We start from the raw sequence: 23,496 nt of genomic DNA, 5'->3' as shown, positions 1-23,496 counted from the left end.
GTGGCACATGTGAGGCTGCATTCGTGGCACATGTGAGGCTGCATTGATTGTAATGGTGAGGCTGCATTGATTGTAATGGTGAGGCTGCACCCGATTGCAATGGTGGGGCTGCATTGATTGCAATGGTGAGGTTGCATTCATGGCAGTGGTGTGCACTGATTGGGCTGCATTCATGGGCACTGGGCCTTATTTTGATTCACAGTTCTTTATTTAAAATTTTATTTTTTTCCTTAAACTTCCCTCTTAAAGGGAAGGTGTGTGTTATATGCTGATAAATACGGTATATCCAAATAACACGCCCAAGCTCATTTTTAGTCCTGAGCGGCACTCTGGGATTCATTGGGGGCCACACAAAAGATATATATATATATATATATATATATATATATATATATATATATATATTTATTTATTTATTTATTTATATAAAATTAGCATGCCCAAGCTCATCTCTTCACTACACACAGCCACAAAGGCAAAATAATTATTGCTAGACAGTGTATTAGTGCTTGGACGGACCTCAGCATGTTTACTTCTTTAAATCTGGCCCTCTTTGAAAAAAGTTTGCACACCCCTGGCATAAGAGAACCATGAGTAATAAAAAGGCCAGGTGTAAATTGCCACTACACTTTCGTATATTGGTGTATTGGACTCTACTTCACAGAACGTGTCATTGAGAGTGTACCTAAAATTAGTACACTCTCAACACTCATTGGTATGCTCTCACCCTGGGTTCAGAAATGTCTTCTTGTGATTGGTAAAAGGATACCTTTTATTTCTCTTTCTTTCTTTCTTTGAAGGACACAGCTAAACTTAAGGATCTTAATGGATGGGTTATAGTGTTACCTACACAAATTGAACAGTTAAAATAAAACATTCTAGGGTGCCCCCTGCTGATGACCAAATAGGCTAGGAATATTGTTCTCTATTTTAAAAAACTAAAAACATAAATAAGACCTTTTCTTTGTCATTCATTGAGGTTCAGTTTGGTTATTCTGGCAAAAAAACAAAAAACAAGTAACATAGTTACATAAAGTGAACAGCTTGGTATAATACCCCCCCCCCCCCCCCCACTCCCAGTATGCCTTTTTTTTTGCAATTGCCCTATTTGTATGGATGTTTTTCTCTACGGAGAATAGTTTGACCATTTTTAACACAAGTCATGTCTTCCATTAACTACTTAAGGACCGGAAGGATTTGCCCCCTTAATGACCAGAGCACATTTTCCAACTTGGCACTGCGCTGGTTTAACTGGTAATTGCACGGTCATGCAATGCTGTTTCTGAAACTTGTGGCAAAATATAAAATATTCCATGCACTCAACATGCCTATCAGCAAATAGCTTGGGGTTTCTACTTTCCAAAAAGGGGTAATTTGGGGGTATTTTGAACTGCCCTGGCATTTTATGCACAACATTAGAAGTTTATGCCACAATGACCCGCTCTTCTAACCACTTGAAGACAAAGCCCTTTCTGAAGCTTTTTGTTTACATAAATTTTTTTGCTAGAAAATTACTTTGAACCCTCAAACATTATATATTTTTTTTAAAGTAAAGGCCCTAGAGATTAAAATGGTGGGTGTTGCATTTTTTTTTCCACGTAGTATTTGCGCAGTGATTTTTCAAACACATTTTTTGGGGGTAAAAACATTTTTTTTATTTTAATGCACTAAAACACACCATATTGCCCAAATGTTTGGAAAAATATAAAAGATGATCTTATGCCGAGTACATAGAGACCAAAGACGGCATGCTTTCAAATTACACACAACCGTGCAACAGCGACAAAGTACATACGTATTTAAAAGCCTTTACAGGTTACCACTTTTATTAGATAGACAGAGAAGGTCTGCTACTAGAATTACAGCCCTTGATCTGATGGTTGCGGTGATACCTCACATGCATGGTGCAATTGTTGTTTACATACGACGCAAGACAGGTGCTTGCGTTCGCCTTTGCGTGTGAGCATGGGGAGGGGACAGGGGTGCTTTAATTTTTTTACATTTTTTTTATTATTTATTTAGCTTTTTTATTTTATTTTGACACTGTTCCTTTCACAGGGAATGTAAATGGCCCCTATTATAGCAATAGGTATTTACAGGTACTCTTTTTTTTTTTTTAAAAGATGGGGTCTATTAAACTCTAGATCTCTTCTCTGCCCTTAAAGCATATGACTACACCAAGATCGGTGTGATAAGATGCTTTCCAAATTTCCCAATGGCGCTGTTTATATCTGGCAAAGTCATGAAATGCTAATAGCTTACGGTTTCTTAGGCCATAGAGATGACTGGAGTCATTCTGGTCTCTGATCACCTCTATGGTCAGCTGGCGGAACCGCCGGCTGTATTCTTTGTTTCCTCAGTGGGACAGGAGAGCCTGAGAAAACCATGGAAAGATGGCAGGGGGGGGGGGGGCGCACGTTCCCTCCTACTGCTTGTAAAAGCAGTGTAGTGGCTAATTAGCTGCTAGGATTGCTTTTACATGAAAGCTGTCTGCCAGCTGAAAAAAAAACAATACCAAGATGATACCTAAACCTGCAGATGTCATTCTGATATAGCCACTTAAAGTCCAGCAACATACTAGTACATCGTTGGTCTTTGTTGGGCATATATTCTAATGTTCCTTTTTTTTCCATGCATCCTTTGGGCTAAACAAAAAAGAGATTTCTCCATTCAAATCGGTTGATTGGTAATATGCCCACCATTAGAATACCGCCCTGCATCAACCCACTTTTAATGATTGGCATACAATAAATATAAAAATATATGCCGATCATGGGGCAATCCGCCCCTATGTCCACCCCTGCCCCTATGCTTCAGCATGTATGCTCTTTTTTTTAACTGTGGTGGTGAAGTCCCCTCCTGCAGGGCTAGAGTGACAGATTTACGTATCGTGAGAGCAAACCCCTTTGCTGTCAAAAGAAATAAATCCATGCTGCAGCTGAATGGTGTACCTGCAAAGCATAGTGGTTAAGAATAAAACATGGTAACAATACAGTATAACAGCAGGGCATAGTATATAACAAAACATTACAGTATATCATAAAATGCAGTAAAACAGAGGAGAACAATAGAGAGAGAACAATAGAACTACAACTATTTTTGGCTTTTTTATTTTATATTTTAATTTTTTTTTTTATTCTAACTTTGAACATCCGAGGTTAGGATCTGTAAATACAATGGCCATCTAACATCTTTTGAGACCCTGTGTAAGTGTGCCCTAGGACTGTGCCGTGCTGTACCTTACGCTAATACTGCACTACTGTGTGATAGCAACAGAAACAGTCGCCAACACAGAGACCAGGTTGGCGAGTACAGGAGAGGCAATAAAAGCGGATGTCACGCCTATATTCGCGTTTTCTGCAGACACGACATCTTCTTTGGGGTGTTCTTTGGGTAGAGGTACCTCGGAGGACTTTTGGAAAGTGCCTCTCATGCAGCCGGCTCAATGCATTTGGATTGGAAAATTTTGGCACAGCCCTGTCTGTAGACACAGAGGGGCTGCTGAACAACACCAGTAGCTGTTGAATTTTCGACTGTCGTATCTGCGTAAATTCAGTGTGTCCCTCCACTTCACTGCAAGCAAATTATTACATCTCAGTCAGGCTCTCTCCCCTGTCTAATTCAGGAATCTACAAGCCATTGGGGGAAGCCTGGCGATTAGATGGCACGGTGCCACATGCACCAATTCCAGAATCCAAAAAGTTAGTAAAAAGTGGCACGCTTGTGTAATAATTGTCCACATACAAGTGGTACCCCTCTCCGTATAAGGGTGACACCAAGTCCCAAACAATCTTACCGCTGCTCCCTATGTAGTCATGGCAGTTGGAGGGCTCCACAGTGCTGTGTTTTCACTCGTAAACCATAAAACTATATGTATAGCCTGTTGCCCTGTCACAGAGCTTATACAACTTGACCCCATATCTGGCTTGAGATACTGTTTGAAAGACAGGGTGCCAGAAAACATAATTAGGGACTCATCAACTCAGACAACTTGATTGGGAGTAAACAATGTCCAACATCGGAGTTCCATTTCCTGGTTTCTTCAGCTTGATTGACCCACTGCCACTGGCATGTAACGTCTGGTAAGAGTGTTTACCCCCTACCCCTGGTGATCTTTTTGCGGTTGTAGTTATCCATTTGCCTTTGCTTCTGAATCGGATTGCATCTCAGAGTCCTCCTTTCAGAGTGGACTGTTTTAGCATATTTTTTCATGCATTCATTTTTAGTTACATAGCTAATAAGGTTGAATAAAGACACCAGTCCATCCAGTTCAAATTGAGTGAGTGTTGGTGCGTGTTTACAATTGTCCCTATCCCTGTACATTAGGTCTCATTAAGATGCTCATCTATTATATTATTTATTTAAGGTACCCATATGACGCCATCAATTTACGAAGCGCACCACACATACATTGCACTCTCACATCGGTCCCTACCCTCAAGCAGCCCACAATCCAAGGTTTTATTTGAACTAATTTCACTATCCAGTGACCCTTATTTCATCTCGTTCCATCCAGTTGAATTTGCACATTTGCACTTAGCATTTTAATATTCAGCACTGTTGTATGACCTATACGCACATTATGATATAGTGCACATGATATTTATTTATTGTTGTGATCCTAGTGCTACACCATGTTCCACATCTATTGATACTGCACTTAGGTGGGCTTGGCTGGGAGGAGGGGCTAAATGCAGGCGCTTGCAGGTGTCTGGGCTGATCTGGCTAACATCGCATTTTTGGGAACACTATACTACTGGGGATGCTAATATAGATCTGATCAGATCAAAGATATTGATCCGTTCAAACACTATACTAGTAAGGGAGGTGTATGGTGTGTGTTAGCACTTCTGGCAATCAAAGGGTTAAAATCTGACGCTGTCTGGGATTGTTGCTAACTGACACTGACACCTGACAATAACTAGCTAACATGTGACACTAATACGGTGATCAGAAAAGATATCTGTACACTATACTAATGTGACAGGGAGTGAAAGGGTTAACTGGGGGTTGATCAAGGGATTAAACCTTTATTAGGGACTATATGGCGGCACCCTAAACCTTTATACAACTACCGCTAACGCTGTTTAGAGTCACAAGTGATACAAATACAGTGATCTGAAAAAAGATCTGTACATTATATTAGTACCACTGTGATGGGGGTAAAAGGGTTAAGTAGTAGGTGAGATGCACACATGGTCAGTGAAACAGGTGTGCCAGCAATCGAGTCTGTCCCAAAGGCGTCCTTTTGTCCTGTTTTTTAGCTATTGTTCAGATATACCCATAGATATAAAAATGATGTATGAGAGATACAAGGGGTGGTTTGTGGAGATTGATTCCAGCTTAATGTAATTAACTGATTAATGATAGATGTGAGCTATAAGCCTTTATATGTGAAGTTGGTTACAATTTTTATTGCAGGTATGTGGTCATGAGGAAGGGAGATATCATGCTTAGCCCGAAACGTCACCTGAATTATACCTGATGTGATGTAAATTTTATAAATAAATTTACTTTTGTTTGTGCAGCAATCCCCTTTCTGCTTATATATATATATATATATACACAGTATGTGTGTGTGTATGTATATATATATATATATATATATATAATGACGACGGCTGGTTGGCAACCTGTTAAGGCAGTTCGGGCTCATTGTGGAGTGTAGCTAACTTCCTTATAGTGTTAATATCAATCCATAAGAGTTCAGTTGGCTAAGTGCTATGATTGAAACCTTACTTTTGTCAGCATCCCACCCTTGTTTTTTTGGGCTAGTATGCTGACATGGAGTCTCAGGAAAACAAAACATTTCCTGTCAAATACTTATGATAATTTTCCTTTCCTGATGGACTACATGGCAGCAGGCGTTCTATGCCAGTGTCATGACTAGGCTAGTTATGGCCTCTGGCTTAGCCTGAAAATGTTTGGAAGTGGGGTCCTATGGGGTTGAAGCAAGGGCGGGGCTACCCAAACATATGCTGCAATGGAGTCCATTAGGAAAATAAAATTACAGTAAATATTTGATAGGAAATGTTCTGTTTTACAAACGCTACACGGATGACAAAACACATCCTGACATGCCAGAGGTGCCCTAAAGACATTAAAAATACTTTATGGAATGAAATGATAGAGGACCAAAATGAAAGGCAGAGTAGCTCTTTCCAGAGTTTCTTATTGCAGAAACATTCTTTGCTGCTTCTGGATCATCACAAGTGTTTCATCACCAGCAGCATCTTCAAGTAAGGATGTGTTACAAAACATTGCCTCCCAAAAATACACAATACCTTCATTATTAGAAAAAAAAAAAAATTACACCTGAAAATCAGGAGAACATTGATCAACTGCTTACAAAATCATTATATGCCTCTGGATTAGCATTGTCAATAACTGAAAATGCATATTGGCAGGAAGCCAATACATTTATCATGTGGGAAAAGAGGTGGTTACCTGTTCTCGTGTATAGGTGAAATATATATAATCCTTGTTATTGCGTGTATGATTAAAAAAAAAAACTTGTTTTAAAAAACAAGTTTAGTTTATTTAGTGAGTAAGTATATAATAATTTTATGTACACTGCAGTTCACCTTCCCGGTGTAACCAAATGACTTTCAATTTGTAAAACTACTCCACACTGAATTTATTTTACATTTTTCTAAAACTGTCCACTTTTTCCCAGAAAAAAAATCAGGGGAAAAAGTTTTTGTCCCATGGCTTCAAAATTTCTGGAATTTTTTTTTTTAAATCAGTACTTTTTTATTGAAGTTTTCATATATAACAATGTACAAATCAGGTAGGGTAATTCGATATACATCCATTTATATGTCTTTGCTTGGTTAACAGTGTAGCAGCGGCTCCTGAAGAGCACGCGCTATGCGTTTTTCCAAAGTTAAAGTTTTGCCTAAACTGCAGTTTGGTTTGGGTACAATTGTCTAAATTAGACTTCAGCATCAGTCTGACTGGATCGAGAGATGTTCAGCCTGGCCACAGGGGGCACTGCCTCTTCTGGCAGGCATGGAACTATGGTCTGGTTAGGTGCTTAAGTTACTCTCTCTCGGATCCCACCCAGTGAGAGTGGCGCTCTCACTTTGCTTTCTGGGAGAGGCTATTTAAGATGCAGACATCACGTGGTTCGGGGTTCTGGTCCAGAATGATGTACTGACTTCATGGTCCTGGTCCTCCTGACCAGTCCCCAGGAAGGCTATGGCCTTGGGTGCGGATCCACCTGATTCTGATGTTTCGGGCTGGCTAGCCTGAGGCAAGGAAACTAAAAGAAGGATTCTGAGGTGGTTGGGTGCCTTCTCCGGCTCGGGAGAGACCCAGTGACTTCAAGCATTCCAGGGGAGGGCTCTTCAGAAGAAGACCACATACAGGTTGGTTTCTTAGAGCCTGGAAGGGCTGAAGTAACCGGCAGAATTTGGTCTTGTGGACATCGCCAAGCTGGCTGAAAGATCCAGGTATCCTACAAGTGTTTTCAAGCTTCGTTTCCCTACGTGTTCTACAACGTCTGTGGCAGAGACATTATCTTGACTGTCCAACCTGAGTGAACATCCAGTTACGAATGGCTATTCTCTGGATGCAGACAATCCGCCCGTGTGTGGGCTCCAGCTGGCTTTTTTTACCCATAAGTCCGGCGGACTAAGAAAGTAGTTTTGCACTAAAATATGGCCGTGTGTGTGCTGGTCCGCCGTACTTTTGAAATGAACGGACTTTTCCCGCACGGAGAAAAGTCCGTTCATTTTGAGCGCGGCTCCAGGTAGCCGGGACCAGCAAAGGAAGCGTCGCTGGACCCATCACCTGGTATGGACTTAAAGGGGAAGCCGTACGCCAAAAAAAGGCGTGGAGGTCCCCCCCAGGTCCATATCAGACCCTTATCCAAGCACGCAAACCGGCCGGTCAGGAAAGGGGGTGGGGACGAGCGAACGCCCCCCCCCACCCCAAAGCACCTTGTCCCCATGTTGATGAGCACAAGGGCCTCTTCCCGACAACCCTGGTCATTGGTTGTCGGGGTCTGCGGGCAGGGGGCTTATCGGAATCCGTGAGCCCCCTTTAATAAGGGGGCCCCTGGATCCCAGCCCCCCACCCTATGTGAATTAGTATGTTAGGGGTTTCTCTTGTCCTCCCATGTCTGTCGGTATGCCATACACTTTGGATATCTCATGTATTAATGGAGTTTGTACACCACCATAGCTTTTCCAGTGGGTTTAAATTCTTCTCACTTCTAATTGGTTGTGTATTTACCAAGTGTTTTAGTTGGAAATATTGCAAATCACTTATCTCCCACCCATTTATTTCCTTTATTTTCCGTGGTGTTCTCATCTTCCCCTGTTTAGTGATATCCCTTACTTGTGCATTCCCCATTCTAGCACCTAAAAGTGTTTCCTTCCCTGGGCGAATTTTTTTTTTCCCAGTAAGTGCAATAAATGGTGAGTTGTGTACCTATATTTCTTGTTGATATAGTGTATCCCATATTTTAAACACATTTGAAGTCAATTCATGTATCTCCAGCCCCTGTGTTCTGTATTTACGTGGTACCCAAATATTTTTGTGCAGTTTAGTTCTATTTAATATATTTTCAATCCTAATCCATTTTTTTTTGGTATTTTCATTTACCTATTCTACCATTTGTGAAATAATTACTGATTTATAGTATCTACCTATAACTGGTGGTGTTAAACCCCCATGTTTTTTTTTTTTTTTCCTAGTGATTATTGCAATTTTTGCTCTTGGTTTTTTGTCATCATTGTTTTAACTGTTTTGAAGAAGCTCTGTGGTATAGTTATTGGTAGGATTTGGAATGTATATATTATTTTTGGTAGGATCACCATTTTAAACATGTTTATCCGTCCCAACCATGATATAGACTATTACGAGCACCTCTTTAGCTCAGCTTTGATCTCAGTAAGCAATGGATTGTAGTTTGCCAGATATAACTTCTTGACAGATAATGTCAATTTAATTCCCAGGTATGGCAATTCTCTTCTCATCCACGTGAATGGAAATTCCGTTTCTAGTGCGAGTTCTTCAACTTTTTCTACTCCTAAATTTAATATTTATGTTTTGGTAGGATTTATTTTAAAGTTTGAGAGTTCCCCATACTTTTTTTTTATCTCTTTTATTATGTTTGACAAGGTTACTCTTGGGTTGGTTACATACATGAGGATGTCATTCGCGATTTTATGTTCTTTTCCCCCCTCCTATATCTCGGCTGTTCCTTAATGTCGCAAGAAAAGATTCCATCGACAATATGTACAAGAGCGGCGAGAGTGGGCACCCCTGTCTCGTTCCATTGTACATTTCGAAAGAGGGTGAGAGCTTCCCATTGACTTTCACCATTGCCATTGGCCGATGATGTACATTTTTAATCCATCTCATGATTTTAGGTCCCAATCCAAGTGTTATCCTCTCACCCCTTTAAATCCTAGCGTGTCCCTCATGAATCCCCAGTCTATTCTGTCAAGTGCTTTTTCAGTGTCAAATGACAAGAGCAGTACTGGAGATCCCTGTTTTTCCTCTTCTGCAACATTAATACTGTTTATGCTGTTATCCCTACCTTCTCTCTGCTAGGTACAAACCCCATTTGGTCTGGGTCTACCCATAGTATACCCATACTCTTCATCTTCTCACAAGTTATTTAAGTATTCACAGAGCTTGGGGACCAGTTGGTTCTGATTTTTATTTTATTTTTATAATATTTAATCATGAACCCATCTGGTCCTGGGCTTTTGCCTGTGGGTTTTCTTTATTGCCAGTTTGATTTCATCTTGTGTAATAGGTTTTCCTGGACCTCCCCGTGTCAGCCTACTATGGGTCAGCTCCGGCCCCTCTGACCCCTCCAGGACCACCTTTTTCTTAGTCCATAAAGGGTGGCTGTCTGCTCACAACAGTGTTCTTTTTTCGTCCTCGCTCCGGACGCCTTTTAACGTTTATTTTTATCTCCATCCAACATCCATGCTGCTTGGGTTCAGCCTCTCCCAGTTCTGAAGACCCCCCCATTTAGGCTGTAAATCTCCTGAGGAGGTAGGTTTCCATGGTGCTGGGATTGTATTGTACAGTATAAATGCCTGTGTATTACTGGCAAAGGTCACTGGGGCAGTATAAATGACTGTATATACCTTTGTTAGGCAGATGCTGGCACTCTCTCCTTCCTTGTTTTTGTGTGTTAAGGCAGTGGTTTGGCTTGCTGGAACTTGTAGTTCACTGCCTCCACATGTATTCCTTTCAGGAAGCTCAGAGTTAAGCAGGTGAGGTTAGAGACAGCTTCCTCTTTGGGTTGCCTAGCAAACACCAGAATGCTCACTGCTGATTTCCAGCAGGCTCTGTCCTCTAGGCTAATCTCAGGCTCCAGCTGATCAATCTGCTGCTCTGTTCTGGTAAGCCTCCTTCCAGGACTCTCATTACTTACTGCTGTGTTACTTGTCTGTCAGAGTGTTTTTATTATCCTGTGCCTTATAGGTCTGGGGAATTTTGCCTGCCTGCCTAGCTGCCTTAGCACTGAAGATTTGGATGGAGAAGTTTGTTTTGATAGTATTTATTTATTTTTAAAAGTTTATTTATTTTTAAAAAAGAGAGCACATCCTCTCTGTCCAGTGTGGGATAAACGCCCTCAAAGAGGTTCCAAATCAGTATTCCAGCCTCAAAGGAGTAAAAAAGGGACTAGACATGACAAATTGCAGAGTCGCATGCAGCTGGATAGACGCCTGTTGTGACAGCATTCCAGATCTCCCTTGCCCTTACCTCACTTTAGTCGATCGGACCCGAGCCAAGAGAGGTCAAGACATCAGAATGCCTCTAGAAAGAGCAAATCCGTGTGCAAACACAGAAGAAGATCCTCTCCTTAGGTTAGGTCTTCATTGCCAGCCCAGGCAGAAGAAAGATCCTGTTGGGCCTGCTCAACTGAGGACCTCAGAGGAAAGCTGGTATGTGCATCTTGATTCAAGGAGGCGGCTCAGGACAATGCTGCAAAAGCATGCCAGGTTAAATCCTACATTAAGCACGCAGTCAAGGAAGGGTTATAAAGTGTTTCAAGGAATCCTGCTCATCCGGCTGTATCTTCAGCATCTGCAGAATCAGATCATGTGTTTTCAGTGTGTTTTTTATGGATCGCAAGAATAAACGCAGTCCTAAAAAGGTTGTATAGTTTGGCCTGAGCAGCCTGCAGACCAGCAGTAGCACTCACTTCTGTGTCAGCAGCACTTGGGCTGGATTCGCACCTGTGCGTTTTTGGTACTTTTTGTGGATTTGCACTACCATCTGTTTGCCATGGGCTCCTATGGAACACGTTCTGTGGTGAGGGTCTGCGGAATGCTGGGAGTGTATGGGTGTGAATCCAGCCTTAGAGTGTGGGTAGCGGAGCTGGTGGATGGATGTTCGGATGAAAGTCTGGGAAGTGGCAGTTCTTCTCCTTTGTAGTTTTCAAGACTGCTGTAGTTTGTGGCTGTCGACCAGGTCAAGATGATAGCAAAGATAATGGCTAATTCCGTCACAGCCTGCAGAGCCCTATGGTTGAAGCATTGGTTCGGCCAATAAGGCTTCTAAGCACAGTCTGTGTTCGGTTCCATTCGATGGGAAGCTACTCTTCGGGAAGACTTCGAATCAGCAATTCAGCATGTTTCCAGCGGCAGATGTGGCCTAATCCCGCAGAAGAGAAACAGACAACAGCAGCCCTTTCGTTTTAGCAAGAGATCCAAAGAAGGATTCAGAGAGGTCAGTGCTTACAATTTTTCAGACAGTGGAAGGGAGCCAGTTCAACTTTCCAGAAACCTTCCAAGCCCAAGACCAACAAAGATCCTAAGGCTTCCAATAAGTCCTTCTGAAGGTGTCTCCACTTAACCCTCTCAAGTAGGAGCAAGACCAGCCAGATTCGGGGGGGGGGGGGGGATTTGGGCAGACAAATTACAGAATGCCTGGATTATAGCGTTCATTCAATCACGTTATCGCCTCGAGTTCAGAACAAGGCCCCCTCAGAACTTGTAGTAGTAGTTTTGTAGAAACTGGAATTCCTACGGATTTGGAAAGGAGGCAATGTTTGCAAGGATATATAGTGGAGCTGTTGGCTGCAAGGGCCATCTTTCCGGTTCCAAAGAGGGTGGGTCAAAGAGCATGTTCCCCTCTGTTTGCGGACCCAGAGGCTTCAGGGAGTTTTGGACCAGTTTTTGACCTCAAGGTCCTGAATTCTTACATGAAGGTTCCACCATTCAAAATGGAGTCATTGGAAAAAATGATTTTGGTTGTGGAGTCAGGGCGACTGGATGGTTTCCATCGATCTGGCGGATGCGTATCTTCATGTTTCCATAGACGCATCTCACCATTCCTTTCTCAGGTTTTTCATAGAAGGCTCTCATTTTCATTTTATTGTCTCCCATTCGGTCTCTACCTGACTCCGAGAACATTTTCAAAGCTACTGTCTGCTGTCGTCGCTACTCTCAGGGTATAGGGAGTGCAAATATTCCATTATCTAGATGACATGCTACTTCTGGGTCCGTCAAATCCTTTTAGTTCATGTGAATTTCACCGCAAAACAGTAGCTTGTTTTGGTTGGTTGATCAACTTTCGGATGAGCCAGATGCATCCGACCCAAATGTTGGAGTATTTAGGAGTTCAATTCGACACGGATCAGGGTTGTGTTTCTCTTTCTTAGAAGAAGGTACAGGAGATCCAGTGTCAGACAAAAGCAGTGATGGCCAGGCCTTCTATGATCGTGAAGGAATGCATGCAGTATCTGGGGGTTCTAGTAGTCCCATGGGTCAGGAGGCGCAGAAGCAGGTTTCAATGCAACTTTCTTCTTCAGTCTCCTTGTTCCAGAAAATCTGTCTGCCAATTCCGATAATCTGGTTCCTGGTTTGGTGGTCAGTAGCTTGCAATCTTACCCGCTGAGTTCCGTTGAAGGCCTCGGGACCAATAGGGGTGACAACCAATGCCAGTCTGACAAGCTGTGGGGCACACTGCCTGGGACAGCAAGTTCAAGGCCAAAGAGTTCAAATTTTCTGGGATTGGATGCTGTCAGACACGCTCTCTAATGCCGCGTACACACGATTAAACAATCCAGTGGAAAAGTCTGGCGGACAATCCCCCTCATATGTTGGCGCTGGAGGCCTTTTTTTTACCCAAAAGTCCGGCGGACTAAGAAAGTAGTTTTGCACCAAAATATGTCCGCCGGACTCGCATTCCGACGGACAATACGGCCATGTGTGTGCTAGTCCGGCGGGCAATACAGCCGTGTGTGCTAGTCTGCCGTACTTTTGAAACAAACTGACTTTTCCCACCCGGAGAAAAGTCTGCTCATTATAAGCGCGGCTCCAGGTAGCCGGGGCTAGCGAAGGAAGTGTTGCTGTCCCCGTCATCTGGTATGGAGTTAAAGGGGAAGCCCTACGCCGAAAAAAACGGCATGGGGGTCCCCCCAGGTCCATATCATATTCTTATCCGAGCACGCTACCCAGCCGGTCCAGAAAGGGTGGGGACGAGCGAGCGCCCCCCCTCTCCTGAGCCATATCAGGCCGTGTGCCCTCAACATGGGGGGTGCTTTGGGGAAGGGGGGCCACACAGCCCCCGCACCCGAAAGCACCTTGTCCCCATGTTGATGAGGACAAGGGCCTCTTCCTGACAACCCTGGCCGTTGGTTGTTGGGGTCTGCGGGCGGGGGGCTTATCGCAATCCATGAGCCCCCTTTAATAAGGCCGGCCCCCCACCCTATGTGAAGGAGTATGGTACAATGTACCCCTACCCATTCACCTGTGAAAAAAATGTAAAAAAAACACAACACACAAGAGTTAAAATAGTTTATTGCACAGCTCCGGGGGTCTTCTTCCGTCTTCAGGGGTCCTCTCACCGGACTCCTCCGCTATCTTCTGCTCTTTTGCTAGCTCTTTTAATAGCGGAGGAGCCCGGCTTTCTTCTTCGCCGCCGCCCTCTTCTTCCGACTTCGGGGGTCTTGCCCCCCTCTTCGGTTCTTCTTGCCGGGTCTCCGTGCCTTCTTCTAGCTATTTTACAAGCGGTGGCCTGGTCTTCTGTCACCGCCTTCTGTTCTTCTCTTCTTCTGTTCTTCATAGGGTGGGGGCCGGGATCCGGGGGCCCCCTTATTAAAGGATTCCGATAAGCCCCCCACGCGCAGACCCCGACAACCAACGGCCTTGTCCTCATCAACATGGGCACAAGGTGCTTTGGGGTGGGGGGTGCGTGGCCCCCCCTTCCCCAAAGCACCCCCCCATGTTGAGGGCACGTGGCCTGGTACGGCTCAGGAGGGGGGGCGCTCGCTCGTCCCCACCCCCTTTCCTGACCAGCCGGGTTGCGTGCTCGGATAAGGGACGAATATGGACCTGGGGGGGACCCCCATGCCGTTTTTTCGGTTTAGGGCTTCCCCTTTAAGTTCATACCAGGTGACGGGGCCAGCAATGCTTCCTTCGCTGGTCCCGGCTACCTGGAGCCGCGCTCAAAATGAACAGTCTTTCCTCCGTGTGTGGGGGCAAGTCCGTTCATTTCAAAAGTACGGCGGATAATCCGGTGGACATAGTCCGGCGGATAATCTGGTGGACATAGTCCGCCGGACCTAGTCTGCCGCAAAAGTACCGTGTGTGGGCAGGTAGCTCGTTCGGACAGTCCGGTGGTTTGTCCACCAGACTAAGTCCGCCGGATAGTCTGATATGTGTGTACGCGGCATTAGTGTTCCAACCTATGTTGTGAGGACGAGCTGTCAAGATTCTTTTGGACAACAAAACTATGGTGGCTTATGTGTCTTATCTCATGTTATAGGAGGAAGTGTTCCCATTGAAAATGTTACCCTCTATTTCTGTTCTAGTGGCAACTCGAAACCTTGGGTTTATTCTGTGACAAGGGTAGCAGGATGACAGGCAAAAAAGAATTACAGATTATTTTGTATGTAATACGTTTTACGTATTTGATTTTCAGCTATGTATTTTGGCTTTACAACTTTAAATATAATTTCATAAATATATGGTTATGCACCTAGACCACCTATGTCAAACAAGGCCTGTGGGCCAAATCCTCAGGCCATTTCATGTGGCCCTTACATCTAGGACTTTTTATTAGCCAGAATGTGGCAGAACTCTATTCTGCCACCTCTGGCTTTGCTCCCCGCTTACCACTGTCACCTGTAAACACAGAAGCCTTTTGTGTTTACAAGGACAGCTTTCCTCTCGGCGGCTCTCACAGATTCCTGCCTGTCCTGCACTCACAGCTCAAACAAGGGAGATGCAGGTGCAGTGTGATCATATGGTCAAATAAAAAAATGTGTGGGGCTCCATCCACCGAGCCGCGTCCATTCATTCACATAGCTCTGTAAATGGGCGAAATGCAATTACCGGCTTAAAGTTCTAAATTAACTACCAGGGTGCTGATGAGCATTCTAGCTAGTTCGTTGAATGCTTCCTTTCGTTCAATGGCTGCCTGTACACATGAGGTATGGAAAGACAGCTACACTGATATTCTGCAGGAGCCTGATATTGTACCCACAATCTGCTGATCACAGGTGCAATGCTTTACAGGCTCCTAATAAAAATTTTAAAAAAGCACATTTTTTTTAACTGCTAAAAGATGTGCATTTATAAAAAAAATTTTTTAAAGGTGAACGTATCCTTTAAATTATTAGCAAAGCAATATTAAAAAATCTAAAAAGCAGCCAAGTTTTTTTTCAATCTAACAGTCATCAGTCCTGACAGATGTTTGACAGATGATAGTCCTTACTGTCATCACACCATCCCGAGCTTAAAGTACTATTGCAGTAAATGTTTACACATCATTATGTGAAAACTTTTTAGGGCAGGGAGTGTGTGTGTTTGGGGGGAGGGGGGTCTGCTCCTAATGAAAAAACTAAATGATATTGAACTTAAAGAAAAAGGCTATGCAAATTAGGGACAAAAACTCTTGGAGGTATGCTGGTAAATATATGAATCTATTTACAGCTTAATCATTAACACCTTTATATACATTTATACTCTATTTTGAAACAATTTTCTCTTGTTTAGGTATATGCAAATGGAATACGGAATATTGATCTTCATTTTATAATAAGCAAGCTAGCTGCACCAGTCATCTCTGTTCTGCTGTTGTCACTGTGTATACCGTGCATTATATCTGCAGGAGTTGTTCCATTAATAGGTATGTGTTTTCACTTATAATTTATTGCTTTTTCATAATTCCTGTATTTTCACATTTGTAACTAATTTGGGATAACACCTACTTTGTATTTGTTACATGTCCAAGTTTACTTAAAACTGATCAACTTTTTTTTCACAAGAGCTGAATGGAATGATCAATCCCAGCATATATCATATCATGTTGTCTGCAGATCCCCTGATATTCTGGGTTTAGTTGTGGCTTTGTTATGTGGCATTGTATAGCCAGCTGATAGACTCTGTCCCTTCCACAGCCCCTTCCTGCAGCAGCTAGAGTCTGTAACACTCGGACTGCGGACTTCACCTGGGTGACACCAGGCCAGCAGGCAGGGTGTACTGAAAGGGACCACTCTGCTCAGGGCTGGTGCCAGCTTTTGTCAGCCACTATTCAGTCTTCATCGGCATCCTCTGCCAGGCCCTCTACCCTGCCCCATAAAATGCTGCTTAGTCCAGTGTCCTTCCCAACATGCACTGCCAGACAATGCTGGCCAAGATCTAGTTACTGCACTACATCAACCTGACAGTGCACCACGGTCACAGTGAGTGAAACAACCCCATCTCCCCCATACACCATCCCATACCCCACCCCATCCCATACCCCACCCCATCTACCTAGGGGACAGGGACACCCTTCTCCCTTGGGGACAGGGACCCCCATCTCCCCTGGGGACAGGAACCTCATCTACCCTGATATCCAAAAGTGATGGTGTCACCACAATCCGTGACAGTGCGCGCATATAGGGTGCAAACCGTGACCATGCACCGGCCGGCCCAAAACCCCTGCAGGGTAATGTGGCAGGCTAAACAGAAGAGAGCCAATGCTCTTGCCTGCCCAGTAGACATGTGCATTCGTTTTCGTCCGAATTTCAGGTATTTTCGTTTTCACAAACGATAACAAAAGTGCAGAATCCGAAAAACGAAAGATCCGACATAAATAAATGCTTTATTTTCGTTTTCATTGTTACAACAGTTCGATATAGAATAGGAGATTCGACATGACTCTGACAATAACAATCTGTGTCTATTGAACCTGTGGTCGAATGTGCCTAACCTTACCTCTATTAGTCCAAGATTATATAGAGAAAATATTCGACAGAGAGAGAAAATATTCGACAGAGAGAAAAGATTCTGGAATTAAGTGGGGGAAGTAACATAAAAATAATGATGATGATAAATGTTATTGGCTGATTGTAACCAAAGAGGAGGAGCAGTAAAATAGCCAGAACTAAGCACACACATACGGTTGCTAGCAGAGAGAGACGCACACACTGAATCGTTTCAGAAGACAGTCAATCTTAGCTGGTCCGTTTGAATTGTCACTTGTCATGTCACGTCTTGTTACCTGTCTGATCAGTGGTCGCTATCACCATTCCAGCAGTTTCTGTTCGAACGAGTATATAATATATATACAGAAACACTTGTAGATGGCCCAGGAACATCCTCCAATGCCTCCATGTCGCTCTCATAATGGGTTGCCGCCATATTCGTTATCGGTCACTCACTATCTGACACCCGACACTGTGAGACTTAGACCATTCATTCAACATGAATGACGGAGATTCGACAAAGCAACGAAAAACAAACACGTTTATAATAATATTCGAAGGAGCATCGAAATTGTACGACGCTGCAATCGTACATTTCCGGAGTCAAATGCTCTGCCTATAGGCTATATAGAGTTTAGCAGCTCCATCGAATCTTCTTTATACATTCAACAGACACCATAAGCCTTCAAAGACAGATTTGACCGCAATTCATGTGGATTTTCAGACAAATGCAATTTTTTTTAACAAAAAAAGAAATCAATAAAAACGAATTTCGGGAGTAACTTAATACATTTATTTTTCGGACGAAAACGAAATTCCAAAACTAAATATTTCACTCTGCACATGTCTACTGCCCAGTGTCTACTGCTCTGTTCTGCTATCAGTTTACAGTGTCAGGTCTGAGCATTGAGGCCGGCTGGGGGCAGGGAGTATTTTGTTATTAAAGGAGGGGTGACACCTTGTTTTACTGCACCAGGTGACACCAACCCTAGTGATGCCACTGCTGTGTAGCCTGACCCTGCAAATTATGTAATTTCCTTTAAAGCTCAGATGGTGGGTGGAATTGAAGAGATCCTAATTAGCATTCATTCACACCCAGTCACACCTACAGGAAGAGACCAAACCTCCCAAGTCCTGCCTCACAGATCACAGCATTATTCAAGAAAGAAACACTGTCATATACACACATGCACAGACTGCTCTAAAAGATAGCTGTGCTGATGATGGGCAGGATTGAAAAGATAGCCCTGGTTCACATTTTCACGACATGAAAGTCACATGAATTCCAGCGCTACTTATCCCTATGCGACTTTGCTGGATCAGTGGTGTTTTTTTTAACCCTCACCTCTCCTCCCTGGTCATTCTTGCTGCCTAAAAACTCACTCCCAAGCACATTCCATTGACACCTCAGCCCATTTAAGTGCACAAAAAACACATGCTCCCGCTCAGTTTCTTGCACATTTTTTAAGCGTAAACGTGCACTTAAATGGGCTGCCTTACTTTCGACTAATGTTCCAAAGTAGCACGGGAGCATTTTCAGTTGTTAGTGTTGCACGGTTTTTCAGTGCTTGTTTTGGCGCAATTGTGACCTGTTTTGTTGCTCATCAAAACGTTCATCTGCTAACTGTGATTGGGGTGTCGTTACCAATTGGACTGCATTTACATCTGCATGTTTCCGAATGCACAGCAACCTACACCGAAAAACACTTGCCTTTTCTTGCGGGTTGTCCTGCTTTCAGAAACACACAGATGCGAATGAATAGTAATCCAAGCACAATGTGCATTGCCATGTTTTTGAAATGCACAGCAAAGCACACATTTTCTGTGCAGGTTGCCACTCATTCTCAAATGCACAGATGTGAATGCCGCGTGCGGCAAAGCATGCCTTTTTTTTTTTTGCAGGTTACCATGCGTTTTCAAAATGCAGAGTGTTGCCGTGTATTTGAAAAAACGCTCAGATGTGAATGAATGGTAATGCAAGCACGCTGTGCGTTGCTGTGTGTTTTCGAAACAGAGGACAAAGTGCATGTTTTCCATGGTGGTTGCATTCTGAAATGCGTAAATGAGAATGCAGCCTAAATGGTAAAGCAAGCATGACATATATTTTTGAAACACCTCACAAAGCGTACGGTTTTTATTGTGGGTTGCAGTGCATATGAATAATAACACAAACACGATGCGCATTGCCACACTTTTTTTAAACAAAAGCGCAAAGCGTGCATTCTCTTGCATGTTGCCATGCATTTGGAAACACGCATATGCAAACGAATGGTAGCACAAGCGTGACGCAGGTTGCAACACTTTCAGAGACACGCAGATTAAAAACACAGACTAAATAGTAATGAAAGTGTGACGTATATTGTCGCATTTTCTGTGTGGGTTCTGTGTATTCAGAAACACGCAGATGTAAGCCTAAATGGAACTGTGTTTGGTGGACATTGCCATGTGTATTCAGTGCGGGTTGCGTATGCAAGCGTGCATAAGTGCCCTCTTGGCAAGCGGCAATGGCGAAAGAGGAAGATTGGGGCTGTTCTATGCAAAACCTTTACACAGAGCAGGTAAGTATATATTTTAAAATAAAAATTGCCTTTAGAATCACTTTCATTTTCTGACAAAAGTTTTCTGACAAAAGTTCCACTTCCTGCTTGTTCCCTATTCACTGCAGAGTGGAATAGCCTGTGGGTGGTGATAACACAATTCCATTCCTCCCCATTCACCACCCAGAGCTGGGTGTAAGGATTACTGTGGATGTTTCTGCCCACAGTAATCCTTAGACCCACCCACATCAACTCCCAAAGCTGGTACTATGACTCCCATAGCCTACCCTGAAACTACAGAGGCTCCAAGGATCATGAGAGATATAGAATCAGGACTGACCAAGGAAGAACACAGGAAGTCGGAGAAGTCTGGAATTGAGCCAGGAGAAGGAGTGACATCACAGACACAGAAACCTGCTGTATACAGCTAAAGGAGGTAAGTTGCATATAAACTGACAGTGTGGATGTGAGCTATTCACAAACACAATGCATCTGTCATCTTGGGGAGGAAAAGCTGGAGATCGTCTTTCACCACTTGACCCCCTGGCCAATTCTGACATTTTCTCTTTGTCTACCTGCAAGGAAACGTGCAATCATCATAGCTTTGCACAAAAAGGGATACACGGGCAAGATTATTGCTGCTACTAAGATTGTATGTAATTAACTATTTATCGGATCATCCGGAACTTCAAGGAGAGATTTTCAATTGTTGTGAAGGAGGCTTCATGGCGCCCAAGAAGGTCCAGCATGCACCAGGATTGTCTCCTACAGTTGATTAAGCTTGGGACACCACCAGTGCAGAGCTTGTTCAGGAATGGCAACAGGCAGGTGTGAGTGCATCTGCATGCACAGTGTAGCGAAGACTTTTGGAGGATGGTATGATATCAAGAAGGGCAGCAAAGAAACCACTTTTCTCTAGGGAACACATCAGGGACAGACTGATTTTCTTAAAAAGATACAGAGATTGGACTGCTGAGGACTGGGGTAAAGTCATTCTGTCTGATGATTCCCCTTTCCGATTGTTTGGGGCATCCGGAAAAAACCTTGTCTGGAGAACAAAAGGTGAGCATTACCATCAGTCCTGTGTAATGCCAACAGTAAAGCATCCTGTAAAGCTTTGGGAACAAGACATTGAAATTTTAAATCCATGGCCAGGAAATGCCCCAGACCTTAATCCCATTGAGAGGTGGTTGAACAAAAACCCCCCACGAATTCTGACAAACTCCAAGTGTTGATTATGCAAGAATGGGCTGCCATCAGTTGGGATGTGGCCCAGAAGTTGATTGACAGCATGCTAGGGTGAATTGCAGGGGTCTTGAAATTGAAGGATCAACGCTGCAAATATTGACTCTTGGAGCCAGGATGTGTAATTCCCTTCCACGGGCGGTGGTCTCAGCAGGGAGCATCAATAGTTTAAAAAAAAACGATTAGATAAGCACCTGAATGACCACAACATACAGGGATATACAATGTAATACTGACATATTATCACACACATAGGTTGGACTTGTGTCTTCAACCTTACCTACTACTGTATGTAGCTATGTCAATAAAAGCCTTTGACACTTCTAAAACGCTTGTAATTATACTTCATTATACCATAGTAACATCTGACAAAAAGATCTAAAAACAGGAAAGCAGCAGACTTTGAAAATTAATATTTGTGTCATGCAGTGACCCTTTTTCAGCAGACAGCGGGCTGAAGCTTGCTGACATCACAGAGCCAGTCCAGTCTCGGGAAGGATTGTGACCATATAGTCGGGATCCACCCACATGGATTTACACCCGGCTGGACTGGCACCAGGCTCAGCCTCTCAGCTCACCATGTGCCAGCTCACCAGCTCTGTGTTCACGGAGCTCTGAGAATCAAGCGATCGGCGGTGTTTGAGCTGGCAGGGGACAGATGCATCATCGAACCGATGCTGCATAAATCTAGGCAAGTATTATGTCAACATAAAAGGAAATCCCATACTTCTCTTTTAATAAGTGCACATCTTTTTGCAGGTAAAAAAAAATTATTTTCTTTTACTATGAGACTGTAGAGAGTCTGCGTAAGCTGTCTGTTTGCAGTTACACTACGAAAGGAATACTCAATGAACTACCTAAAGTGCTACAAGTGCATTTTCCTTGAGAACTACAAGCCAACAGCTGCTGTCGGTACTTGTAGTTTTACCATTAACAGAACACTGAATGAATGACATGGACAGAGCCCCACACATTTTTTTTTAAATTGTGACAAAGCAGAGGACTGGAGGTGCGGAGGCTGGTGAAATCTGTAACATGTAAGTGTAAACTTCATAGGCCATGCTTTGAAAGCCTTTACAAGGTCACCAGTTTAGAGTTATGTAGGAGGTCTAGCACTAGGATTATTGCTCTTGTTCTGCCATTCGCGGCCATACCTCACATGTGGGGTGTGATCACCATTTTACATGTATGTGTGGAAGACCTACACAATTTTATTTCAATATTATTTTATTTACATTTTTATATTCATTTTTAGACCCCAGATCTCTCTCTTTTTTTGGGTGGGGGGGGGTGGTTATTATGTACTGGGGTGTAGCTTTAGCCTGCAAAGCAAGATATATAGAGGAATCCATCCCGCTAACAGAAAAGGGGGCATCCCCAGGTTTGTTTCAGTAAGGCCCCTTTCACACTGGGGCGGTGCGGGCGTCAGCGGTAAAGCGGCACTATTTTTAGTGGCGCTTTACCGTCGTTTTAGTGGCGGTATGTGGCCGCTAGCAGGGCGGCTTTAACCCCCGCTAGCGGCTGAAAAAGGGTTAAAACCGCCTGCAATGAGCCGCTGCCGTGGCGCTTTGCCGGCGGTATGGCCGTGCTGCCCCATTGATTTCAATGGGTAGGAGCGGTGAATACACCGTTCCTTCACCGCTCCAAAGATGCGGCTAGCAGGACTTTTTTTCACCATCCGGCTTTCACACTGGCGTGAAAGGGGCTGTTTTTTTAAGCGCTACACAGGCGCTTTTTTTAGCGCTGTAGCGCCTGAAAACCGCCCCAGTGTGAAAGGGGCCTAAAACATTAAAGACATTAAAGCAAAGGCTTCAGCCAGCATTGTGATAAGCAGAAAGGCCAAAGCTCCCCAATCACAGCCCTTTGTCCTTGTCTGGTTTGGTGGTGACTTTCCGACCCAAAAAAGCAGGATATTTTATATCTTATATCTCCCATCTGGGTGAGTGCTCTGCCAACAATGAGACTGCCTGCATGTGGTATCACCCTGGTTGGGCGTCAGGATACCATGCATGCGTGCCCACAAACTGCCCTGAAGTGCATTTAAAGTGGTGCTTACTAAATTTTCACCAAAATTCCTAAAAAAAAAAAAAATATTTGTAATTTTTTTTTAAACTCACCTCTAAATGCCTGTTACTTAGGGGGGCCCTCGTAGTCTGCCTCCTTCAGTGCCTGGGCTCTTGACGTCACTTCCCGTCGGCGTAGGAAGGGCTCAGCTCTGCCCCCTCCCTCCTGTCAGTGATCTGGGACTGTGACTGCTTGGCTAATCATGGTGCCACTCGTGCATGCGCAGTGGGTGCCCGGCTGTGACCTCACAGCCGGGTGCCCACAGTTAGAATGCTGGTGCCACTGAGTGGAGGGGGGAACGAGCTGGGCTTCATTCACCGGCATTGCTGGACTCTGGGACAGGTAAGTGTCCGATTATTAAAAGTCAGCAGCTGCAGTATTTGTAGCTGCTGACTTTTATTTATTTAATTATTTATTTTTAGGGAAACTCCTCTTTAAATAAAATTAGCATCTTGCCTTTTTTAGATACTCTATTTT

The 23,496-nt window shown here is 43.7% G+C and overlaps 1 protein-coding gene across 6 annotated transcripts in view; it reads left to right on the top strand.

Moving 5' to 3' along the window:
* The window catches only part of MARCHF6 (membrane associated ring-CH-type finger 6), a 1,566,402-nt gene that overhangs the window by 1,419,034 nt on the left and 123,872 nt on the right, over positions 1-23,496 (top strand). For all 6 annotated transcript variants that reach the window (XM_077491957.1, XM_077491954.1, XM_077491953.1 and 3 more), the window contains one exon: positions 15,978-16,110. In XM_077491957.1, coding sequence (XP_077348083.1) covers positions 15,978-16,110 — 133 coding nt within the window. The remainder of the gene's footprint in view (positions 1-15,977; positions 16,111-23,496) is intronic.

Source organism: Lithobates pipiens, unplaced genomic scaffold, assembly GCF_037356315.1.
Source record: "Lithobates pipiens isolate NorthernLeopardFrog02 unplaced genomic scaffold, aLitPip1_a1.2 Scaffold_19, whole genome shotgun sequence".
In the NCBI taxonomy this organism is placed as follows: Eukaryota; Metazoa; Chordata; class Amphibia; order Anura; family Ranidae; genus Lithobates; species Lithobates pipiens.
Note: the sequence above shows the minus strand (reverse complement) of the source record. Positions and strands in the feature narration are given on the sequence as shown.